This window comes from Drosophila willistoni (assembly GCF_018902025.1).
Source record: "Drosophila willistoni isolate 14030-0811.24 chromosome 2L unlocalized genomic scaffold, UCI_dwil_1.1 Seg168, whole genome shotgun sequence".
In the NCBI taxonomy this organism is placed as follows: Eukaryota; Metazoa; Arthropoda; class Insecta; order Diptera; family Drosophilidae; genus Drosophila; species Drosophila willistoni.
The window spans coordinates 6,383,466-6,401,482 of record NW_025814047.1 but is presented as its reverse complement, the minus strand read 5'-3'; the positions used below and the strand labels follow the sequence as shown (position 1 = coordinate 6,401,482).

At 32.9% G+C, this 18,017-nt stretch overlaps 1 protein-coding gene across 1 annotated transcript in view; it reads left to right on the top strand.

The window, feature by feature from the left end:
• The first annotated feature begins 2,719 nt into the window (after positions 1–2,719).
• Positions 2,720–18,017, top strand: part of LOC6640853 (matrix metalloproteinase-2) — a 101,719-nt gene continuing 86,421 nt past the window's right edge. Inside the window, exon 1 of the mRNA XM_023174993.2 lies at positions 2,720–3,212. Coding sequence (XP_023030761.2) covers positions 2,994–3,212 — 219 coding nt within the window. The 5' untranslated portion in view covers positions 2,720–2,993. The remainder of the gene's footprint in view (positions 3,213–18,017) is intronic.

Below are 18,017 nucleotides of genomic sequence, written 5' to 3'. Positions count from 1 at the left end.
ATAAAGCATATGGCAAATAAAAAATACGCAAAACAAAGATAATGACATCCAACCATTTGCTTTCGATACATTTTGCCTCTGAGTCATTGACATCGAAAGATACTAACCTTAGTCGCTATTGTCACAATCCTCTTGATATACACATGTCAAGGGGGTTGCTTGTAATATTCTTTTCAACAGCATAGAATCCAAAAAGGAAATGGAACAGCCATATCAACTTTCAGTCATGTATAGAGTTACTTTTTTTATTTTATAGTGTTATAATATTAGGGGTTGCTTAAAGTAAATGGGGGACTAAACTGATACTGGTAACTAGTATTTACCTTAAAATTATTTAATTAAACAACTGCATCGCCATCAGAAGGCTGTAAACGTTCAATTAAACAATACAGTGTTTAATAATCTAGTCTCTCTCTATCATTTTTAACGTTTTACGAACTCTTAACCACAAGGCATTAATATTTTTATTAGTCCTTAAAAATTTTCAACTTTCGATCATTTGTGAAAATAATTTTGCTTTCAAAAGGATCTTAAGTTTAACATAAGTAGTCGGAACTAGAGGGGAAAATGAAGAAAATTTGCTTCATATAAAGAAGTTTTTGAAATATTTTATGGATAAAAAATTACCAATATTTTTGGTTATTTACCCCTTTGATAATGTGGCCATTATATCAGTGATTACAGAAGGTGAGATCTGGACACCCCTTGATATATAAATCGTTTTAATAACTTTTGACTCTTATAGATCTATTCATAATGATTGTTACTTAAGTTATTCTATTTACTCACGCAGTTGATTATACGTCTTAGTATTAGTTTCTGCAAATACTTATAACTTCTTTTTTTCTTTCATTTAATTAACCATCCCAATTTGAACCTTTAGTTTCCCACTCCCCTTCCCATAACATTAGTCAGCATTTATGTTGCTTTTATATCAAACTACCCTCGTAATTGCTGCATAAGTATATCGAGACAATTGCAATATCAACTCAATTGTATGCAGATGTATATATACAAAGTAGCATTCGCATATATGATATACATATAAATGTAGAAACGGAAGTCTAACCGATCTTGACCATGACTGTGTGGGTTGCGAGGAGGAAGGAGTGAAAGTTGGTACAGTCATTCATAACTTTTGATAAGATAATGTTCGATTTCGAGTTTTATTTCATTCAAGTGGGTTTGTCTTTTTTACGTTTACGTTTTGGGTCATTGATTATTTTTAGAGAGCCGATGGGGGAAATGTTAAAAATCCGTTGTGACTTTCAATTTACTTGTTCAATTACCGTTTGATCTCAAAACCGACCTCCCCGACGATCTAATAGAGCTCAAATTGGTCTATGATTAAGTGATAATAAATTGAATTTGCAATGTCTATAGTCAGTCAGTCGATGATGATCAATTGATCAGTCTATATACATACATACTACACAATTTTTCTTTGTAATCTCTTTTCAAACACTTAATCCCTTCGAGGCACATATGGACATAAATCACATTTGGCCGATCAAAAATTAGCAATTTGTTTGTGTCTGTCGTTGGAACTCCCATAATAAAAAACAATATTGAGTAATACTTCTTGTTGTTGTTGTTTTTGTTGGTGGCGCCAGTTGCTTTGACAACAAAGTGTGAAGATTACCAAATAGGTAGCCAAAAAACACACAGACACATACATATGTATGTTTGGGGGCACGGGCACCCACGATCAGCTAGCTAGACAGATCTCTCTCTCTTTTTGTGAACTAAGAGTCTCATTCTTTGTGCTCTTAGGTCTCATTCTCTCCCTCTCTCTCTGTCTGTTGACTGTGTGGCATATGGAATGGTGCAGCATGTTGCACAACCTGAAACCGGGTGTGGTATGAATGATCATTAAGACTATTTATTTGTCGTTTTTCCTCTAAAGATCTCCCCACAACCAGCTGAAATACACTCTCTGTGCCCTCTCTTTCTCACTCTCACTCTCTCTCTCTCTCTCTCTCTCTCCGTGTGTGTTTCTCTGATTCTGGCTTTATTTCTTTGTGTGTCTCTTATGGCATTGTGCATTTGTGTTATTTCGCTTTGTAGTTCCCAGCGAACAGCAGACCATGCGTGTTGCTTGAGCGGACCGTCGAATCACAAAAAGACAAAAAAAAAGAACGCGTCGAATAAAAAACAACGAACACAATAAGAAAAAATTATCACAACAAAGAATTAAATGTTATAAATAATACGATACGAGGAATATACACATAAAGACACGCATATCCGGAGGCGTAGACCGACTGACGCCTACTTTAGATTCAGAGGAAAGATTCCTTTCCTTTTGGTCTCTACTCTAATCCCTTCGTGTTCCCGCTTAGTCGTCGTGGTATATGAGTGGGATTCATTTGGAGTGTCTTTTCGGAGGGGTACTCCCATTCCATCCATCAGCAAGCGACGCGTGCTAATTAATTGTTCGGTTTCGTAGTGTTGTTCCAGTTCTTCTTCCCGTTTGTTATTGTTGTTATTATTGTGTGTGTTTTTGTTATCATTGTGTGTGTGAGTGAGTGTGGGGCACAGTGTTGATGCAGCCACCCACCTATCAAACAACCCACCTAGCTAATGTGTATTTAATAGTGTCTCATGTGTCTCTCTGTTTGTAATTTTAAACCAACTTCCCTTAGAGAAGCAAATTGTATGCGTCATATGTAAAATAAGGGCCAAGAAGCAGCAGCAGCAGTTGCCACAACAAAAGCACACAACAAACACACACACACCAACACACACAACCGAACACAACCCGCTAAAGAAGCAAAAGCATTTGGTGGTCAACCCCGCTTGGTGGCTTTTTGTGGCGCTTCCGTTCCGGCAGCATTTTACCCCCCTTGTGCGCATGTGTGAAAAGTGAAATTTTCTTTTTCGAAAAATATTATTAAAAATAATAAGGAAAATATAATTAAAATCCAAAATCATTTTGCCAAAGTGTTTCCTCACGTTTTTCCACTGCTCGTTGCATATGTCTAAATGTGAAAATGTGTTTCACATATGTTTTACGTTCCTTAGCTGTGTTTTGCATTCTCCGTGTGTGTGCCGAAGCTAAAATCCAATCCATCGAAGAACACCAACATCAACAACACCAGCATCAACACCAACAACACAATCACAATCATCATCACCATGAGGCAACATCCTCCGAGCAACTGATGAAGGACAAAAATGATAAGAAGCAAACAGTCTCAGATGATAGTGTGGTGAGTTCTGATTTAATGAACCGATAATTAATTATTATATTTTACAAAAAAAGACCAAAGAACTTTAAATAATAATATTTTGTTCATAAAAAAAACGAAAATATTGACAAAAATTATAGTCATGAAACTTTCCATAGAAATTTCACACTTCATTATCAAATGTAATAAAAAGACCAAACTCTTCTTAAACTGTCAAATAAATTTTACAAATGTTATGATGCACTGAATGAATCATTGCCAGAGATTGAGGCTAATCTTTATGGGCTAGAAAATGTATTTTCAGAGCTTCTTTTGGAGTACTTCTGTTTGTTAGAGTTTAAAAATTTCATATAAAAAATAGTTAGAATAGATTTTAGATAGGTTTAGTGTACACAGATTCCAATTGATCACAGTTTTTTTTCACGTGTGTACATATATAAAATTTTCCCTTACTAAATTTTATTTTAATTTCCAAGAGATAAGTGTCTTAAAGCTAAGAAATTTTGGAATTTGTTTGGTAGTTGGTAGTTTTCCATATGAAAAATTGATAGTGATAACCGATTTTGTCGATTTATCTTTTGGACCGATCTTATTTTTTTTCTTTATATATGTAGATCTAATTGATCAGAGTTGATAAGGTTTAATATATCTGAACTTTTCAGTTACCATATTCATTTTTTATTTTTAAGGGATAAAAATCTCAAAGTTTAGAATTTAAATAATATGAAAGTTTTCTGCTGCATCAATAGACAAATTTCTTACTGATAATAGTTTTATTTGTTGATCACGAGTCTAGTCAATTTATCGATAACGAGTTTAGTCCATTTATCGATACCAACGATTAATAACAAAGAAAATAAAAGTGGGAAGATTTTTTTATATAAAAACATATGTATGTATGAAGCTATATCGTTTGTTTTAAATCGATATACAAGTATCCCAAAAATTCGTTATGAATTGAATTAAATTTCGGAAATTATTATTCTAGAGAAATAAATTGAATTGAATTGAATTAAATTACAAATTAAATCGACACGATGACACAGCGCTATTGAAGTTATTAAAGATCGGCAGATTTTATGAACTTTATTATCGATTTGCATTATCGATATATGTATATTCAATTGTAATATACAAACAAACGATGACAAATTACAAAAATCGATTAGTTTTTGCAAAAAAAAAATCGACATTTAGGTATAATCAAATGTTATTTTCGATATCTGTTGTCAACATATTGCAAAAAACAAACAACAAAACATATTTAGCTATATTTTCATATGCTTTAAAAATGTATTCCAAATAATGGAATTATCCAATTAACACTAATTCAAATACTACTTATTAGTAGTTAGCCCACAAAATAAGCCTCTGAATATCAACTTAAAGGTACTTACCTTTCAATTTCAAATCAAATTTTTCTTTAATAACCTACTTTTGTACAAAGAATAAACAATGCATTTTGCATATCAATTTCTGTTAAATCAACAAGTAAGTGAACTTATTATTAAATAACCATTTCACTGAATCATAAGTCTCCACCTTTATTATTCCATTTAAGTATTTGAAATTCCCATTGAGCTTAAAGAAATCTTTTTTGTTTTAGAGACATAACTTTTGGCTCAACTTAAGAGAGAGAAAATAAAGCCGATTTATGTTTCGAAAAGGTTGTACGTGAAATTCATTATAATTTCAATTAATTAAAATGAAACGCTACTTAATCATTTAATTCAATCGAATTGTTAATATTTTATTAACAATTTTCAAGCCGAAAATTTGCAAACTCTCTGTTGAGAGAGAGAGAGAGTCAGTCAGTCAGGCAGTCAGTTGCCCGTAGTATGCATTATTAACCATTATGAAATGGCAAAATTGAATTCCCCAACTTTGCATATTCTCTGACATATATACACACAAACACACACACACAAACTTATGTATGTATATTCATACATACATAAATAGAAGAGCTGAGATGTGCGTGCAACAGAGGTCAGTTGCAACAAAAACGAGAGCAACAACAAACAGTTGAAAATAAAATCAACAGCAACAGAAAATGCATCTCCAATCCCAATACGGTAGCTCGGCGGCTGTTGGCTTCTGCTGCTGCTGGATGTTGTTGCCCCTCCCCTCCCACTTCTCCTTCTGGCATTTGCCACCATCAAAGATAAGGCAATGAGAACGCGAACCCAGCTGTCTGCCAGTCGCCATAGCCATAGCCAACGTCTCCGCTTCCATATGCATCTCTGTGCCTATTGCCCCTGCAGATGCTTTTGCTCTCATGTCTATATAACCCCAAAAATCCCAAAACGACACACATATGTATATATATATATGTGTGTGTGTGTATATATGTATACCGCCTGCATTATGCATGATCTTGAGGGGAAGATGGAGTAGAGTTGGTCTCCATAGTACAATGCTTGCTTATTGTTTTGGCTGCATGCAATCCAATGGCTATGTCCATGGTTGGAGCATTTTTTGTTGTTGTTTTTAAATGCATTTTCACTGTATGAGCGAGCACGAGGATATTTTATTTTTTTTACTGGTCTTGGACTTGTAAGTCTGTCTTTGTCTCGCTCTGGCATAGTTGTTGGTTGGTTCTTAATGAGCGCGGGCGCCCATTTTAATCACAAAATATGCGCAATTTATTTGTGCCAAGGAGTCGTCGCGCCGCCAGGACATTGAACTCCATTTCAGAAAGATAGAAAGAGAGGGAGAGAGAGAATATGAGTCACGCGACGAGACGCCATGTCCAAGGAAGTTTGTTATGAGCGAAAGCGAAAAGGAAACCCAAAAGGAAAAGGAGGATAACTATTTATGGATTGGCCAATCTTGGCATTTATTTAAGTGAGAGAATAGAATTTTCATTTCGCGGTTTCCGATACCCTGTACTTTCTGGGAAAGTATATGTGTTTTAACAACAAGTAATAGAGACAAGGATAACAGGTGGTTATTTACTTTACCTATGTTCTTGACAAATATGTATAAATATGTCTTTATGTATCTGACATAAAAAAGTCAATAAACAATGTTTGATTGAAGACAAAAAAATTAAAATTTTATTAACATATTTCAAAAAGCGAATTCCTAGCATGTTTATTCCATACTTTATGGGGCAAAACACCCATGAATACACAACCTTTGATCCGCAATCAGGATGGATGTATAGTTAATAATTTGGATTATAGAACAGAGAGGGCTTCGTATGATAGATCAAATTTCTATAGAATACATAGCTACTAAGTATAAATTTATTGCATTTTTCCAAAAATTCCTAATAATAATTCAATGATTCAGTTGGTTTTTGGTATGGGATGGCTTGAAGATACCAAGCCGAGTTTAAATTCTTATATAATATAAAATATTTCCTCTAACGATCCATCACTGCCAGGATATAGAATTAGTCGATGTTGGGACGCTTCTATTCTCTTTTATTTGTTTTTGCTTTGTTGGGTTATTTTGCTGGTTTTATAATTGAAGGGTCGAAGCTGTGAAAGTCGCTACTGCTACCGCAAGCAATGCCTGGCCCGGCCTGGCCCGCATCTTGTTTATTTAGCAAGGATACGGAGGCCACTGAAACACTGAGCGTGCGAACCATATGTCATACTTGTATAAGCATTATAGGTATGAAAAAGAGGGTTGTTCAATGAGTTGACAAAAACTCAACTGCATTAATACACTCAAAGAACAAAGGAGTGAGTGATATTTGCTTGAACTTATTTCAAAGTAAATTTAAAAGAAACACAAGAAGTATTTATATCTATGTAATTATAACATATATATATATTTGTTATTTTCTTTTTTATTTAAACTAAATTGATAAAGCCATGAAGGTCTTCAAAAGTTACTTACATTATTACTTACTTATTATCTTTGTTAACAATGTAAACCTCTAGATAATAATGGTTAAGAGTAAGGTAACAATAACATGAAAATTGTGATAACATTCGATAACAAGTTTTACTTATTAAGTTAAAATCAATATAAATGTTTTATTAACCTCAATCAAGCTGTTATTAGTGGCAAAACTAGTTGGGAATTACAATTAAATGTTTTTTGTAAGCTTTTAAAAGTTTAGAGCTTTGCTGCAATATTTTAGATACCAAGTCTGGAGTTTAAAAAACAAACATGTTGCTTATTGAATCATGCTTTAATAAAGGTCTCTCCATAAACTAATTGTAAGATGAAAGGACCGTTTGGAAGTTGTCCCAAAAGTAGGCAAGGGTCTGTCCTTTGGCCTGTAAACAAAAGGCGGCACAAATTTTCCGAAAATTGCGTCACGTGGTTTCTAAAAGAAAAACACTTTAGAAATAATAATAAAATTGGTCCATAAAACATATTAATTTGAGGATGAAAGAGTTTCAGTTTATAATTTGTTTTTGGAGATAAAATCCTTCGTTTCGATAAGTTTCTGATTCAATAATCTTTAAAATAAAATATATTAATATATTAATCATTTTATAAATTGAATTTTAAACATCTACAAAACAACTTGTACTTTTCGTTACTTTTGCTTAGTTTACTTTTTATAGAAATTTTGATAAATAGATATTGCTAATCATATTAATACTCCGTGTAGTTTTTGTCACCATTTCGATGGAACTATATTGATCTAATCTATAAAGGAACCGGAATTATTTGTTATCTTGGTACTTTTTCTTTTGCGTCAGTGTTTAAATTGTATGGCATAAATTTCCAATTTGGTTTTACCGTTCTCTTTTTTTTTGTTTTGTAATTTCTTTGGAAATTTAATGAAAAGAACATCCCTCGCAAAAAGAATATGTAGAACATAGAACGTTGAGGTATAAGACTTTATATAGTATGTGACTTGCCGGTCGAACGGTTGAGTGGACGGGACAGACTGAGTATGTGACGAAGACAAGCGACAACGACGACGATGTCGTCGTCTGAGGGAGCCGCGTCTTATAGAGACGCCAGCCAGTCGATGTCAATAAACGCACTCAAAACTCACACTCATGCATGCATAGTGGAGGCGATGTACATTCATAGACACTCGTTGAATTATTTTCTACATATACTCACGCACTTACTACTCCTCCGACGCCTCCTCCTCCTCCTCCAGAACCCCTTCCTCTACACTCTGTTCATTTTTCCCGGTTATGAGTGGCGGGTGTACAATCAAATAAGTAAGCGTTGAAAATAAAAAAAATGAACAGAACCGAACCAAGACCAATTTCCAAGACTTCGTCGAAGTAACATAGTGAGTGAGTGAGAGAGAGATAGAGACCTAGAGAGAAGTTGGGGGCAAGGGGTTAGGTGATAGCAAGTTGCATGCCCCCAACAACGGAAGTTGTCCGGAAAATGTATATAGAAAGTGAAGTTATCAACATATATGTATGTATATATGTACACATGTATAGCATAGATATATGGAAATGTGATTGCTGTTGTTGTTGTTTATAAAGTTGCCAGTGACACTGAGAGAAAGAGAAAGAGGGAAAGAAAGTGGACTCAACTGTTGCCATTTAGTTGCAACTTTTCGTAAATTCTAATTGGCAAAGAAAATGTCATCAACAGAGACTTTTACAAGACTTTTGAGTCTTTTTTTTTTTTTTTTTTTTTAGTTTTCTCTTTGTCTAGTTCTAGTTCTCTCTTTTCTTTACTCTTCTGTGTGGCATTGTTTATTCTTTCTCTTTGCTTCTATAGGGGTACTTTTTAATGAACAAAATATATATCGTCTGATTGGTGATTTTTGTTTTCGAACAGGTGCGAAATGTCTAATCAAACTATAAAGAAAGGAACGTAAACTCAAATGAATATATACGAATGGTACATTCTCTACAATACTTGAATTTGGGTATTATTTGAATCCTTTCTCCTTCTTAGTTTTGACTTTTTTTCTATTCTTTCCAAAGGGTTAATTTTCTAAGAAACCCAAACATTTTTTCCAATTTTACGAAACAAAGCCATATATTTAGAGTGACTAAAAAAAAAGTCCATTATACATAAAATCCATTGTACTAAGATTTATTGGGTACCTCTTTCTCTTTTTTGGCACTCTTTGCATGGGGTAAATTTTCATCTACACGTCAAATATTTTTCTATGAAATTTTCAAATTTTTGCAAAAAAATTTTTATTTCAATTTATGAAATTTTTTTTGGTAAGAATTCCAAGAACTAATTTTGAACAAATTTATCACGTTGCCAAAAATGCAAAAATCTCTACAGAAAGTCTGCAAAACATATTTTGGTTTCTTATTAAAAGGTTAAGTGCAATAATTTGTTTTTTTTGGATTTTTATTTTTGGACAAATAAAGAATTAAATTTTTGTTTTTTTTTTGCTTTTATTTGTTGTATAATTGTTTTCTTTCTTTTGGTCTGAACGGATTGAATGAATGATGGGCCTGGCATCTTTAATTAGTTGATTGTTTTATGGCTTCCTGGTAGAGAAGGAGTGAAAGAGAGAGACCAAGACGACCCCTCCTACTCATCATAAGCAACCTCCAACGAAAAAATACATCAATTCGGAACCGTACCCTCGGTCAGTGTTTACTTTTTTTATGACATACTTAAAGGCCTTTTTTTCTGGTTGTTGTTGTTGCTGATGATGATTATATTCTTTTTCCTCCTTCAATTCGCCTTAATAGGCTTATATGATGACATTTGCTTGAGCTCCAGTTGAATGCACTAAACGGAACTCATGAGGTACAGTCATACACACACACACACATTTAATTTCTCTCCACACTCCGATAAGATCTTTAGCTGGATCTGCGGAGTCTCCGGGTTTTCAACTTGAAACAGATTAAATACATTGCTATTAATTAAATGACGCGTTCAGTTAAAGCCGCTGCTGATTCAGTGCGGGGTTTCGGTTTTTAATTTATGGAGTAGCCAGCACTTAAATATAATTATTAAAAACAAATTACAAAAACAATACATATATATATATATATGTATGTATTTCCGCTGAGAGATTGTATAAATTTCCATTATTTAAGGTGAAATCATTTGTCAGCGATATGAGATGCGATATACTCCCAATGTTGTGTGTACGATATGTGTGGGTCAATTCAGTGACAAATGTTGCTACCGCTTTGCTGACACTTGTTTGGGAAATAACTTGAAATAACTTTGGGGGTCTGGGGAATTCCGTGAGGTGTGATGAATATATGAATGAATGAGATGACTTGCTATTTGCTTACAATCTCGTACAAAAATTTCTTTTATTTTTTGCTTGCCATTCGAATTTCATCAGAAGAATTAATGTCATGCCAACAAAGAGAGAGGGAGAGCCAGAAGAAACCCAAAACATTTGGGAGAACTTATTATTATACTTAAAAAATATATAAATTTGAAACTTGACTAGGTTTTTTATATGTATAAGTTAGCACGATAATTTCACAAGCCATTGATAAAGTTTTTTCCCACAAGATCATATTAAAACCCAAAGAAAGGGAAATCTCTATATGAGCAATCATTTATTAGAGCATTCCAATGAATTTTTGAGTGAATGATTAAGCTGATGATATGTGTAGGCATATTTTAATTGCATGACTTATTCAATTAAATTTAAGTCTATAAGTCATTCTTATAAGAAACGACTACTAATCTTGGGTTAGTCTTATTGTTAGTCAGTTTTAAATGAGTTTTATACTTTCTTTAATCATTCAAATAAATTTATAAGTTATATTAATTTTTACTTTTTTTCGGTCATGTTAAATTTTTAATCAAAAATACAACTGAAAATTAAAGATTTTCATTAGGAATGTTTTTTGAATAAAACAGGTTTCAGTCTGAAACTTTCAGACATATTTTGAAAATACTAAAAAGGATGGAGAATTGTTCTTGCCATGAGCAGACTGAAAGAATATTCTGAAAATCTTGACAAATATTTTGAAAATCCAAGGTGTTACTTTTTTATTACGAATAATTTTCTTTCTTTCAAAATACTTTAGAAATAATCAGTAATTTCCTTCTCTGAGTTATGAGTAATTCTAATCTATTGAAAAGCCACTTAATCACTTAACATTTATTAATTGCTGTAATAAATTAAATCAGCTTTGTGAGTTTTTTTCTGCTCGTGATCATTTTCTTATTAGAAAATTTAATTCAATTTAAGTTTAATTAAAACTACACCCCTTGCTCATTTATTTTTTCCTATCTTAATCCTCTTCAACTTTAATTTGTATAAAGTAAACTACATTTAGCAATGAGGCATGGGGACAAAAGGGAGGCCCATGCACTTACATACCCTATATTTGAATAGATTAAAAAGTTTATACAAGAGTCGTGGGTAAATAGTTGCCTATGATTAACAAATTTGAGTTGCTTGTTGACAATCTCTCCAACATTCGATTGCTGAACCCAAAGAGTTTGTTTTTTACATTACAAAAAACTTGATTTCTGCTTAACTCTACTTTAATGCTTATAGAAACGTGTTCTAACCAATAGGAACTACATCAACATAAAGTGTCACTCATTTAAGAACTAGAATTGAAATGAAAATAGGCGTATATACCCTCTTTGTCATAAAGGGTAATGGAAAAACGTTTTATTAAATTTCGCTTTCAATACCTACCTACAAAATGGCGTCGAGTTTTATATTCTATTTATTTTTTTAATTGTGTCACGTAGAAAACTGCATTCGGCAAGGGCCATAGAAAATCCAGCTATGGCGCCGTTTTTTTTTTCCTGGTTTTTCTTTTCCTCTTCTGTGTGTGTGTGTGTGTGTTTTTTAAGCTTTTTACTGGCAGGCCAGGAGAAGAAGCCTTTTTCAACATATGTGTGTGTTGGTCGGTTGGTTTGTTGGAGGAAAAACTGCACGCATTGAAATGCAAAGAGCGGAAAAATTTTTGCGCCAAGCACAAGAACAAATAATGCCCAATTTGCATTCGTGTCTAAAAGAGAGAGAAAACATAGGACACAGAGCGAGAGAAAGAGGGAGAATAGGTCGCAAAAAACGTGAATTGCACAAATGCAAAACAAAAATTTATGCACTAAAAAGTATACAACAAACACACATACAGCAAAAGAGAGACAGAAGGAAGCAGAGAGGGAGGGAGAGAGAGAGAGGGGCAGTGAAATGATTGGGGTAGAGAGCTAATATGGCATGCAATAAGTAAGTAAATAGGAAGCAATTTTTATTTTGTTTAATATATATTATTTACTTAATTAAAAGCTGATAAGCAAAAAGGAGGAGAAATCGAAAAGAGATAAGACCAACAGCAGTTGGTTGTGTTTTTTGTTTTTTATTTTTTGCTGTTGCATTTTTCATTAATTTTATGTGCCATTGATTGATTTTTAATGGCATTAGCCGGAGACTGAGATTGGGTTTCTCATATATGATGATTGGCTTGGCGTCCACGTGGCGTATGATTGATGCACATTTTGTGGCTCTTGCATTTATGCATTTTGCGTATCCGCATCATTATGATGGTCTTCCTTTCCTCCGTCTCCTCCAGCTCCTGCTCTTGATCCATTCAAACTTTAAATATGAGGCATTTGTTGTGCATACAAATTTTGACAGACGTCCACGCCCCGCTTCCTCCACCACATTCTATATATATATATATATATGTACATACATTAGCCCAGAGACAGAGCTGGAGCCAGAGCTAGAGCCATCCATCGAGTTGTGCACAATTTTGGTTAGCAATGACAATGATTCATGCAAAACTGTGAGGCACAACGGGAATGGAGTGGAGTGGAAAGGGAAGAACCCTTTTGGGAGGATGGTTACTGGTTGATGATGATGATGATGTGGCTCTAACCGGGTGTTGTGTCTAGGTGAAAGCATGGCAAATTGTGGAAAATACACTCATATACATGCATACGAGCAAATGTGTGACGGTGTTTCTGTGGGTGGGTGGTTATGCTAAGTATGCGGTGAACCTTAAGTGAGTGGGGCTAGTGCCCCACAAATTGTGGGTGGTTGCACATGAGATAATGATATGACCAGTTTGTCCCAAAAATAGTTGCATAAGTCTGATACAGATTTGAATGACCTAAACGGCAAGAGAAGTTGTTGAAAAATTCTTGAGACTTTAACTATTTTCATTTTGTTCAACTCTACTCTCTTCTTTTCATTGGTCTAGTACTTGTTGTACTTGTTGTAAAATATATAAAATTAATCTCAGAATTGTAAAATTTTTTTAAAGCTTAAACTTGATATTTCGTATGACTTTGTTACAAAATAGATAGAAGATGTTTTAAGCAGAGACCAGGGAATAAAAGTTTTCTATTAAAAATCTAATTCTGTTACTTATGATTTATAAGAAATATCTTTCTCTATACTTTTAATATACCCCTCATTATATTTTACATAACTATCATAATTTGTATACATTTTATAGTATCTATTATATCTATGTATGTACATACATTGAAGGGCAATAATTTCTTCACAGAATTAAATTCTTTAATTCTTCGCGGTTGGTCAACAGAAGTCAAAATATTAACTTTAAGCCAAAGTGATGAACGTTTATATGTTAACATACATTACTTTATTCAAAAAAATATCAAATTTTATTAAAGATATTGGCAAAGCTATATATCATGTTCTGTAGCTAATGCAATTATATAATAGGTTTCACATAAAATGCAGCAATATAAACGTTATTATTTATTTACTATATTTTATATAACAAATCCAAAAAAATCTTGCCTTAAATGTCTATTTTTAGGTACTTATAAAAAGTAAATATACCTGAACTAGGAATAAGAGTGCCAAATACTTTACATCATTTTCAAAAGTTAAAAAGAGATATCAACTTGATATGCTTATACACATTTTCTATTCTATATATGGAAGCTAAGGCGATGCATTATCGAAATTGCACAATTCTTATTGTTATTGTGTGTGAGTGTGGAAAGTGGGAGGGCGAGGTGGAGATGGGGGAAAAACTTTCAACTCTATCTGCTGTCCTCCCATTAGCAAAATATGTGTATGCAGATTTTTTTCTTCCCCGATACTGCCCTCCCCCCAAACTTCACTTCATCATCATCATCATCATCATCGATTGTACCACTCTTTGGCTATGTCGTTTAATGGTCTTCAAAATGCTTTTCATGTGTTTTGCTTCAATGAGAATAAGGAATAAAAAGTGCAATAAATCCAAGTGGATTTCTGCTTATACATGTATGTAAATATAATCAACAACAAATTGTTATAGAAAATTTTACGATTTGTTTTCGTTGTTGCTGTTGCTCTTGCTTCTGCTATTGCATGTCGATATGTTGGTTTTCGGTCTTCATGGCTACTGCTGACTCTCGTGGCTGCCTTTGTACAAAAGAATTATATGTAAACAAATACAAGGAACAAATTAAATTCTACAATTGACAACATAATTTCATATCGAAGTGCAATTACCCTGTTGTAGATTTAACCTACAAATTACAATTTGTTGTTTGTTTTCGCTGAGTTTGATTTCACTTCCACAATTGTTTTGGCCTTGGCTTTTTAGACGTTCAAGCTTGAAGATATGATGTTATACATTATATTACCTACTTGTTAGCGTTGGGATTCAGAAAGATACATATTTAATATTGGGATTTAGTTATTTCAGGATTCTATAGAAATTTTGAATGACATATAGCTTTAGTCATTAAAGTTTCCAATCTCTTCAGACTTTTGTAAAATATTTATCGATTTTGGAATCGAATGCATTTTTAACATCTAAATTCCATATGAACGTTCTTTAAAATTTGAAAAGTTCACACATAAAAAGTTTACATATTTATAACAGATTTATATAAATAAGAACTTCCAATAATAGATCATTTTGTGTAGCTTATATAAACTTTAAATCTAAATATGATCTACTCTTAATCTAGAATATATTAGGAGTCACGTTCAACAAATTATTGCTGGTAATAACTGTGATACACGTTCGAATCTTAGAAAGGAGTTTAAAATGAACTTTTCCTTTACTCACATGAAGCATAATAGGTACTTTTGAGTTAAAATGACGCAAATGTTTTTTAAAGTGGATCACTTGTTACATTTCATACATACATATAATCTAAATAATAATATAAATTTTCTTATTTGTAATCTTTTTATGTGTTTAATTCCATATCTTCTAAATTAATTTATTATCGCATAGATTAAAATTTAATCATTAAACTATTATAAAACATAAATGGTAATGCATATTAATCAATGGACTTATTTAATATAGTTTTCAATAATATGTGTTAAACATCTCGAAAAACTTTGACTTTTAAGATGATTATTCTATTTATAATTATTTATATTTAACACCCCGACTGATTTGCATTTGAATACTCTATATCACACCCATTTTGACTGTGTATAGGGTATGCAAACGAAATCTAAAGCAATTGAATTTTGACCTACTTCTTCGAGTTCGAACGCTGCTGACTTTGTGTTTGTTTTGGTTCTTTTTCTTCATATTGCTTTTTCGTTATGTTTTTTTTTGGGGGGCGTTTTTCTGTATGTGCTTGGCTTTTGTTTTTGTTTTTTGTATTAATTATCACATTTTCGTGCTTGGACGCGTGTCTCTGATTGCGGACAGCAAAAAATGTAAAGCAAAAACAATGAAACACATTTCGTTTGGATTTATTTTGTCATTTTTGTAAAGTGCAGCACGCGAGTGAGCTAACGGCATTTTTTTTTTCAGTCAGCAAAATCCCCAAAAATAAAATTTGAAGATTCTGACTTGAATTTAATGATGCCACATGACGATGATGCAGCATGCAGCAGCAGCATGGGGCACAGCAGCTTGGAGCTTGTAGCTTGGGAGCCTCGACTGCCTGGCCTTTTCCAATGAAATACCAAATGCTGAATTCTTCTTCTTGCATTGCCTTGGCAAATGATGACAACGCCTTTTTTGGGGGACAACAACTACAGCAACAACGGCAAGGCAAAGAGCAAGTTTCCTTTTAAGTGTTTTGTGTTGCTGTTGCTGCTGCTGCTGCCATCCATCAATTATGCGGCATGTTGTTCCTTAACCTCAACTCCAATCCAATCCTCTCCAAAACCCCAAAGAAGGTTCGTCACCAAACGAACTTGCTCTCGGTCTTTGTATGTATGTGTGTATATATGTAGGTGTTGTCCAACGCCTTTTTTTGTTACCTGTTTGTTTTTTTTCTTACCTCTTATTTTCTTTTTTTGTCTGAGTCACAGCAACATTTTTTTGCAGCTACTACCGCTGATGCGGTTCAAAGTTGATCTTTGTTTTATAAATATTTAGTCAATTCATAATTGGTAAACGGTATTTGGGGTTTTACCCAATATCCACTCATCCCATTGATGAGTTTGTTGAATCTTCGTCAGTTGCTAATTTCATCAAACATTTAATGATGATGACAAAAAAAACGGGTTTCGCTTTATTAGCCACCCAAACTGGCAGTTGTCTTTTGGTCCAGCAGGGGAAAAACTATTTTAGATCTTGTGCGATAGTTGGCTGAAAGGCTAGTCAGTTAGTTGCCTCAACTAGTTAATACAGTAGCAGGTTTTTGTTTATTATTATTACAAGAAAACTGAAAATAGAGTTTACTTGACAGGAGCGTGGTTAAAAAATTGGCTTAAAAAAGGGTTTTATAATGTCTATAAAAACGTTATCAATTTATTCAGGTTGAATATTGTGATTTTTAAGTGAAATAATTCCAGAATTTCAGATTTCTTTGTGTATATATAATTAAATTAATTATATTTCGAAAATATTTTACATCGTTTTCATTTTGTTTTATTCACCGACTGTATAATATTCAAAATATTATTAAAATTAAAACTATTTTAATTAGAGTATATTCCAAGAGCTTCATTTTCATACTTTATATCCAAGCTGTATAAAAGTATATTTGTATTTAAGTTTTTTCAGAAATACATAGTATAGATTTGAAACATAATGATAGCATATTGTTTTATTATATTTTCAATTTATAATGAATCTGTTAGGGAAATACATTTTTTATTTGCAAGAGTTTAGAGAGAAATTAGTCAAAATAGGAATTGCCGTAGAGTTTTTAGGTTCTAAATTGAATAAATAAGAATATATTATATGGAATTATCCATTATTAAAATCGTAATATTGGCAGATACTTATGTATATAAAAAAGTATATAAAAAGTTTAAAAAATTTGGCAAGACTCTCAACATAAAAAAAAATAGTATTAGTTAATCTACTTTCTAGACAATGTTCGTCCAAACACAAAGAAGCTTCTAAATTTGTTAATCCAAATAATTCAAAAAAAATTTAGCTAAATTAAATGGTTAAATTTAAGCAAATTGATTTGCCTTTATCTTAAGTCTCCTAATTAAACAAATATTTAATAAACTAACAACAGTTTTTCTTATTTTTAACAGTCTAAAAAATATAGTTTTAAACTTTAAATTCCATTAGGATATTTTATATTCAAAGTTTACAATCTCCCTTTAAGTGTTTATGCATTTAGCCCTCTGTATCCCTCTCTTTCTCTCCCAGCTCAGGGTTTGGCAAGTTTTTTGATTTTATTCAAAGCCAACTAACAAGTTTCTGTTAGCCATAAACTTGGTGAAAATATGGCACCCTCAATTGAATTATTAAACGAATTTATGCATGTCTTAAATGCTAAATTCTACACCAACCGACAAACGGACAGATATTCTGACCAACCACTCCCCTTACCAAGGAAGAGAAGGTGGATGAGATGCCGAGTTAAGGCCATAAACACAACGGACAATATATCAATGACCATATCGGGTTCTCTCTGCCTGCTGCCACTTAATGTTCGTCTGCAATTTGGTCTTAATGTCATAAGTTAAAACGAAACCTTTTACCCAAGACAGCAGCAGCACCAGCAGCCGCATTCGTTGTCGTTTGGCTTCTACTCCGATTTCTGCAGTTGTTGAATTTGCAT